The following is an 8,899-nucleotide window of genomic DNA, read 5'->3' as shown; positions in this document are numbered from 1 at the left end:
TTTTACTGTGTGCTTACCATGTGCTAGATACCAGCCTACAGGATGTTGACAATAAAATGTGAAGGAAACAGTCATGTTTTTTTGCCAGCGTGGAGATCACTATCTAGACGTTAAACTAACAAATCACACAAATAAATCTGTAATTACAAACAGGGATAAGTGCCAGGAAATGTATTATCAAGGGGCCTGCTTTGGATGAAGTGGTGAGAGAAGACCATCTTCAATTTAAAAGTTTTTTTTTTTAATGTTTTTACTTTTTTAGAGAGAGAGGAAGGGAGAGAGAGAGAGAAACATCGATGTGAGAGAGATACGTCCATTGGCCACCTCCTGCACGCCCCCTACTGGAGATGGAGTCTGCAACCTGGGCATGTGCCCTGACCAGGAATTAAACCAGGACCTCTCAGTCCATTGGATGCTCAATCCACTGAGCCACACCGGCCTGGAAAGCCATCTTCAATTTGTATCTATATTCTTAAGAGTATCTTGACACTATTCTTTTTCTAGTTCAGTTCAATTCCATATTTGTTGAATACCTACTATGTGACAGACACTACTTTAGACCCTTGGGATAGATCAATGAGTAAAACAAAGATCCTGCCTGCCCTATGACACTATAGTTTATCATCTACCGGAAATCCACAGATAACAAAACTAAACATCACACATCAGCAAATTACCTAACACATTAGAAGTTGATAAGTGTATAGATGTTGATAAGTGCAAAAGGAAAGCAGGTTAAGGGTAAGAGTGAGTGGGAACTACAGCTTTAAATAGGGTGGTTAGTGTCGGCCTCACTGATAAGGTGACATTGGAGCAAAAACTTGGAAAGGGGAGTGAGCATGAAGATGTCTGGGGAAAGAGCATTGTAGGCAGAGGAAACATTTGGAGGGTAGGTGCTAAGGTAGATATGTGCCTGGTGTGTTGGAGGAAGACAAGGAGGACAGTATGGCTGAAACGAGGAGCAAAGAAAGTTGGATGGAGCCAGAGAAGTGACAGGGGAATGGATCACATAGAAGAGTTGATAAGGACTTGGATTTTTTTTTTTAAACCTCTGAGTAAAGTAAGATACTCTTTTTTTTTTATCCTCACTCGAGGACATTTTTCCATTTTTTGTTCAGGTAGAGTGGGAGGGAGAGAGAGGAACAGAGAGAGAGAGAGAAACATCGACATGAAAGGGACACATCGAGTGGCTGCCACCCGCACAACCAACCAGGGCCGGGGACAAACTGCAAGCGAGGTACATGCCCTTAGCGGGAACCGAACCCCGGTCTCTCCGGACCGCAGGCCAACGCTCTAACCGCTGAGCCAAACCGGCCAGGGCGAAGTAAGCTACTCTTTCAGTATTATGAGCAAAGCAATGACACGAACCGTTTTAGGTTTTGATAGGCCACTCTAGCTGCTGTATTGAGGATAAACTAGGGACAGGGGAGAAGAGAGTTTAGTTCGAAGGCTATTATAGTAACACAGGAGGAAGATAATGGTAGCTTGGATGGGGTGTAGTGAAGTAACAATAAAGGTGAGAAGCAACCAGGTTCTGGGTATATTCTGAACACAGAGTTGATTTATTAATGGATTGCTGATGAATTAGATATGAAATGTGGAAAAGAGAAAAGCCAAGGATTGCTGGTCTGTTGTGTTTTCATTTTAATCCAGTAAAACATATTTTATCATTCTCTCTGTGATTTATTCTTTGACCATAGGTTATTTAAAAGTATATTATTAGACTGGGGTTATTGGTTTTGGCTCTCTCTCTCTCTCTATCCTCCACATCTCTCATTATGCTCATGCTTTGATGAGCATGTGAAGTATGTTTGTCATCGCTCTTTTCATGCCCTTATCTACTATTTCTATCATCTGTTTATGAGTTTGCTTCTATTAATTGTTTTTTCTTCTTCTAATGGTAGATTATACGTTTCCATCTTCTTTTCATGCCTGCTAGTTTTTGTAGAAAGGCCAGAAACTGTGAATTTTATATTTTTGATATATTTTTATTCCTTCAGAAGTTTTAGGGCTTTATTCTTGGACGCAATTAAGTTGGAAACAGTATGATCATTTTAAGCTTTATTAGGGCTTTTAAAATGTATTAATTTGTCTAGGGCAATTTGGCCTCACTACAGCACGATGCCCTTTCAGGGACGCTATTCAGTGCCACCTGTGTTCCTCTCTGATTTGTGAAAATCGGAACTATTCCCAACCCTGTGTGAGATCTCAGCATTTTCCCACCTCTTTCTTTTGGTTTTTGTTTCTCTGGACTTGGATAGTTTCCTCAAATGCGTACGTTGGCTAGTATTCACGTAAAGACTCTAGGGCAACTCTTTGGAAAACTCCAAAAAGAACTCTCTGGGGATCTCTTCTCTCTGCTACTCTGCACTGTACATTCTACTTTTTTTTTTTTTTAATCCTCACCCGAGGACACTTTTCCATTTTTTGTTCAGATAGAGTGGGAGGGAGAGAGAGGAAGAGAGAGAGAGAGAGAGAGACATCGACGTGAAAGGGACACATCGAGTGGTGGCCACCTGCACAACCCATCCAGGGCCGAGGACAAACTGCAACCGAGGTACGTGCCCTTAGCGGGAACCGAACCTGGGTCTCTCTGGACCGCAGGCCAACGCTCTAATCGCTGAGCCAAACTGGCCAGGGCTGCACTGTACATTCTTGGCCTTCCTGAACTCCCCACTCCATCCCTTTAGCTCAAGGAGAATGCTGGACTTCTTATAGATAAGCTGAGCTTACCTCGTTTTCTCTCTCGCAAGAATCACTGCTCTGTGCTGCCCATTGTCCAGCATCTGAAAATCAATGCTTCATATCGTTTGTCCTGTCTTTTAGTTGTTTAAGGTAGAATGGTAAATCTGATTGTTGATTGTCTGTAATCACTGGAAACGGAAGTTCACTGCTCTTGCACTTTTATGGCTAAGTAAAGCGTTTGGTCTTAATATAAGCAAACGTTTCTCAACTCTGTCTTTAGGTGATGGAATTGATTGTTTCACACATAAAACTTCTAGTTTAAAGCTAGATCTGTGTTTGGGATCTTTTCAGAGGACTCTATGAATTAAAAATCAACTTACTTTATTTCATTCTGGTGAGCCAAGTCTTGGTGGCTAAGCAATGTTTCCAGAAGACTCAGAGTCAAATATAATCCGTGTTTCCCACATACAGCCCTGACCTGCAAATCAGAAAGAATTTTTGTCACTGTGATAAAATTAAAATTTGAATTTCCCTCCCACAGTTCTCTATATAATTCCTATACGATTTTGACAAAGAATTAATACCCTAGAGCAATTTGTACCATCAGGATATTGTTCAAGACAAAACTGTCCAGTAGAATGCTCGACAGCAGCACCTTTCTACTTGGTTGACAGAGAGGCATAGTTCATCACCCAGAAGTCACTGAACTTTAAAGTTCTGACCTTATATTCTTGTCAGCCATGGACTTGGTGGTCAAGGCCTAGAAATTACATACACTTATTATATAGGTAAATTGAAAAATGTTTTTAGTACATCTACTTTGATTTACAAAACAAGCTTGTTGCAGTAGTATAGTTGATATTACTGCCTACATCGTACATGGGAGGGAACGAGATGTAGAGAAGGTAAGTGACTTTTTCAATGCCACATGGAACTTAGTCTGGAACAGAGGCTCCAAACATCACTTGCTGGATGAATGAACGCAGCGCACTACGGTTCCTGTGTGTTCAGTATCTTCTGCGTCCAGCTGACGAGCCAGCCCGGCTCTCAAGTTGGTGGGTGGGTGATACTTAGATTCAAACATGTCAGACTTTTAGGGGTGTGAGAGCATATGTTGTATGGTTAGCATCATGTTTAAGCATATAGTCTTTGGAATAAAACAGGACTTATTCCGAACACCCAGTCTGCTGCCTGTTATCTGTGTGACCTCGGGAAGTTACTCAACCTTGCTCTGCCCAGTTACTTCATCTACTAAAGAAGCCAGTGTTCCTACTTCCTAGGATTCTGTGAAGATTACATGAAAAATAAACGGTTAGAATAGTGCCCGGCTTTTAGTAGACATTGGGTTAATATCTATTGAATGAAGAAAAGAAGAAAGGGAGGGAAGAAGAAAGAAGAAAAAGAAGAGGAAAGGAAGGGAAAAGAAGCAGGAAGAGAAAGAATAAGAAAGAGGGAGAGAGGAAGGGAGAGAGAATAGAAAGAAGGAAGGGACAAAGAATAAAGAACAGAGAAATGTCGAATTTAGTGTTTGGTCTAAATATTATTATTTTGAAAGCAGTTTCAGTATAATAACTGCATTAAGCGTGTCTTTATATTCTGATCTGATTTTTTAACATCATGGGGCTTTGCTGACTTTGGAGATTGCTCCTCCCAGGGCTAGCCAATTCCTAGATATATTAAAGGGCTGGCTACACAGTGTGCCTTTCATGTGCAAACCAACCACTTCCTTTATTGGGGCTTTCACACTTGGGCCACTGTTTCCCTGTCCCTGTCACCCCAGGGCCGAGTACCAGGTAAATGAGAACAGACCCTATGCCCCAGGGCCATCCTACACCTGCCTACCCGGGCTTGCCCACTCCACAATGAAGGCTCCTCTGATCCTCTCTGCCTCCTGCTAGACCCTGGTGCTTCCCCCTGGGCCTGTGTGGTGTGCCATGCCCCCTCCTCTCGGGAACTATGAATAACATATTATTTTTCCAATGACAACCATCTCTTGATCTGTTGGTCTGGCCATATCTGAATAATAATAAAACCTAGACTTTGAAATGGAAACAAAAAGGTCATTTTCACTTGTCTGTATGGAAGAAAACGAACAAATCTGGGTTTGAAACTTGCAAGTATTACTTACTAGGGGTAGAGGAGTTGTGTCAGGGAAGCGTAACAGGAAATAAAGGATCCATTTGAAACATGAAAAAATGACTAAGTTTGTCAGGAGAATAAAGCGTTGGGGGGAATTTCAGGTAGGAGAAAAGCATTGTAAATAGTGCGTGAGAAAGAGCATGGTGCTTCTTAGACACTGCGTGTGTTTTGGCATCTTATCCACCATATATTCCATGCCCCGTCTGTGCTGGGCAGTCATTCATTATCTGTTCATTAGAGCTTCTCTGCAAGACAGTGCTTACCGACTGGTGGAACCGCGTGTCATTCGTGTTCCTATCACCACTGCCTAGCACACTGTTAAACAATAAAAGATCCATAATTACTGAGTAAATTAATATATAGATGCATGAGGAAGTGAATGAATGAGTTGAAAACACTGAAGAGTGGAGTGTGCATGGTCAGAGGTTAACAAAAAATTAATTTCGAGAGGTAGAAATTAGTCACATTATTCCACTTTACTCCATAAATAAGAATTGATTTATTGTTATGATTAGAGCATATTAATGTATTTTATTTTATTTTTGAGAGAGAGAGAGGAAGAGAGACGCAGCGGTGTGAAAGAGAAACATTGATCGGTTGCTTCCTGCATGTGCCTTAGCTGGGTACACACAACCTGAGCATGTGCCCTGACTGGGAATTGAACCCGCCACCTTCTGTTGTTCGGGACAACACTCCAACCAACTGAGCCACACTGGCCACACCTCCAACTGATGATCTATTTTTAAACATCAATATTAAAAGGTTTTTCTAAAAACCAGTTTATTTACTTCTGGCAATATTGGGTTTTGCTCAAGGCTAAAACGAGCAGCAGATTAGAACTCGTGCATCACAGTTCCTCGAAGCAGATTGATTGATAGCTGCAGGGAACTGATGGCTGACAGCTGTAGAGGAGTAATAAAAATATCCACCAGAAAATCCTGGCAAGCTAGTGTTATTCAGGATTATTACTAAAATCCTCTAAAGCATGGATGGTATAGTGATGACCCTTGTTCAATAAGAGAGTGTTATGTGACGTTTCTTCTGTTTAATAAGGGATTTAAAAAAATCTAATGTAAATAAATGATCTCTGTTATTTAGAAAATGATATGTGCAATAAATATTCATTTCCCCAAAACGCTCCTTGAAAGAGCGGTGCACAGATGCTGTCTCAACTTCCTCTCTTCCCACTTACGGCTTCATTTGCATTTACCCCATCACTATACTTACACTGTGTTCACCAAGTCACTAGTAAGCTCCACGGCTTCCCGTTTAATGAACACTTTTCAGTCCTAATTATAGACGGTCTCCTCGCAGCACACAGCATGGCTGATCTCTTGGCTTCTCGACCCCTCCCACGTCTTTTGATTATTTTCCATCTCTTTGGTTGGCATCTTTCCGTCTACCTGTTCCTCAGCCATGAGTGCCGTCCCTGTCCTTCCCGGATCACTTTTCATTATGTCCTTAGGAGCCCTCACCACTCCCATGGCTCTGTTTTGGAGATTCTTAAATCATGATTTAGTTTTACTCTTTCCACCTCGATCAACATGTTCAAAACTGAACTCATCCTCCCTTCCTATATCCCTTCAAACTTTTCTGTTTCCTTTCTCAGAGAATGGTATCACCGGCTACCAAGTGACCAAAGTCCCAGGAGTCCTGTTTGATTCTTCCTAATTCAGAGTCCACATCCAATTAGTCTTCCAGACCGACTTTTGTACTTCCTTAATATCTCCATCCCTCCTGTTACTACCTTGGTTTAAACCCTCATAATTTCTCACTTGAATTACTGGGCCAGTCTTCTAAAGGGTCTCTGCCTCTAATTCTCCATATTCTATTACAATGCTTCGTACAAATTCCACATTTGAGCATATCATTCACTTGTTTAATATCCTTTGATGGTTCCTCTGTGCCTTCAGGATAAAATTTACACTCCTGAGGAACTTCATAAATTAGCTCCTACTTCCCGTTCTAACATCACCTGAGCAGCATCTCCCATCATGCCCAGTTGCTGTGCCTTCACTGTGTTCTTCGCTGTGTTCTGCCTCTGCACCTGACTTCCAGTTCCCTGAATTAGCCACGCGCTCTCTCATTTCAGTGCCACTTCTCACTGTTCCTTCTACCTAGAATACCTTTTCGACTCCTTCCTCTGCTCCTTCTCCCAGCTCTTTGTCAAATTCATCTATCCTCTAAGATTCCGTATTTGCATCTTCTCCTACGGAGAGTTTCTAGGCTAGGCTAGGTTGGTGATTTTTCTCTGAGTCCAAAGTTACTGCCATCACTACATTTGTTATACAGAATTGTGACAACCTATTTAGAAATGTCATCTTTCCCCTGAGCTCCGGAAATTGTAATAGTCTCTTGTCCTTAGCCTTATCACAGTTCCCGGAACACATTGAAGGAATAACATGTTGAATGCAAGAACAGATTTAACACACCACATTGATCTGAATGAGGGCTGCTGAACAGGAAGAAGGGAAGGATTTGAAGTTATTAAAAATAACTGTATAATTTTAGGGCACAGTGTTCTGATAGAGAAGCAACCATACCAAAGAGGAGCTGACAAACTGCAGAAGACTGTCTCACAGTCCTGGTCACTAGGTAAACTACTGTCATAGCTGGAGTCTTGCCACTAGAACACACTTCCCATTCACAAACCCCGGGGACCCTCAGAAATGGGACTCCCTGCTGATGATAATGAGGAATTTGCATGAAAATGAAGCAGAGTAATTAGAAGAACAGCCACCTGTGTTCTGGCGAACTCCTCCTGGGAGGAAGGTCTGGAAGTAGTTTGGGATGCAGAGCGGAAAGAGAATGAGTTTGAGAGATGAAGAATATAGATTATGTATAATGGTTTAAACTGAGCCTGCATGCTTGGGAGCTCCTTGGGTTCTACAGGCCTGCTGAAGCTACTTGGATAATGGTCAGGGTGGTTCATTAATGTACCCGGACCCAGGCTGCCTCAGCAGGCCCTCCGGCAGCCATCACTGCATCAAAGACGTGTGAGAGGAACAGCATGAGTCAGTCCACAGAATGAAGAGGACAGATATTCGCTGTTTTCATATTGCTCTTTGACAGTGGTCAAAATTCCATTGATTTGAGTGGCAAGACCCATGTTTATCCTTCAAGAATCCAATTATTTCTCTCAGGGGCAATAGATCATTTGTGAAGCCTCTGAAATGCTGGCTGTGAGGATATGCCTCAGCCCCCCACCCTGTCTAGCACCGGAGCATAGATGTTATGAGAAACTTACGAAGCTCTGGGATTCTCGGCTCTACACCCCAAAGAGATTTAGTTCTGGTCAAAAGAAAACCCCTTCTAATTCAGGTGGCCCTTCCCAGACCACTCTGAAGTCGTGTGTCCAGGAGCAAGGATGCTGGGCGGGAATCGCTGCTTTCCATATCCAGTGTCCCTTGGGCTTCAATTTGTCTCACATTCTGGGGAAACAGAATTGTATCTTCCATGCCTCCCAGAACTGTAATATACTTTGAGTGAGTTCCAGATGTCTTAAGAGATGCCAGATGGCTCACGAGAGGCAGACCAGCTTTAAGGAAAATGTGTCCCATTTCCTTGGATAAGAACCACAAATTTAAGCTTTCAGGGCCAGCTGTGGAGGGGTGGAGAAGTTCAAGGCCTGCTCTGCTAGCCCCTGCTCAGATATCACACAGTGTGCTAAGTGCCTTCACATACTTATCTTGTTTAACAACAGACAGGAGGCAGCTATTTGGAACCCAGTTTTTCCAGATGAAAAATCTGAGACTCAAAGAGTTTAAGCAAATTCCCTTTGATTTTCAAGTCATTTATGTTGTATTCTATGCGTGTCATCTGAGAACATCAGAGCTTCACTGATGGTGTAATGCAGTTTCTAATGACAAAGAATTGGTGCTGCTTACTCTGTTCCTACTGGTCTACTCCTGAACATAAAAAGCCTATTTAGAATGTGTGGCATCGCCTGTAGTGTTCTCTCTCTCTTTCTAGTAAAACATGCTTGCCTGTGTAATACACACACACACACACACACACACACACAATCATGAGCTTTGCCTTCTGCATGCTTAGTTGACTATATAAATAAAAACAC

General features: G+C 42.3%; 1 protein-coding gene across 1 annotated transcript in view; it reads right to left on the bottom strand.

Annotated features, from left to right (window-relative positions):
- Positions 1–8,899, bottom strand: part of CUNH1orf87 (chromosome unknown C1orf87 homolog) — a 69,705-nt gene that overhangs the window by 24,627 nt on the left and 36,179 nt on the right. The window contains exon 8 of the mRNA XM_036257434.1: positions 3,066–3,163. Within this exon, the coding sequence (XP_036113327.1) occupies positions 3,066–3,163 (98 nt within the window). The remainder of the gene's footprint in view (positions 1–3,065; positions 3,164–8,899) is intronic.

This window comes from Molossus molossus, unplaced genomic scaffold, assembly GCF_014108415.1.
Source record: "Molossus molossus isolate mMolMol1 unplaced genomic scaffold, mMolMol1.p scaffold_m16_p_12, whole genome shotgun sequence".
Lineage (NCBI taxonomy): Eukaryota > Metazoa > Chordata > Mammalia > Chiroptera > Molossidae > Molossus > Molossus molossus.
This window is presented reverse-complemented; position numbering and strand designations above follow the sequence as displayed.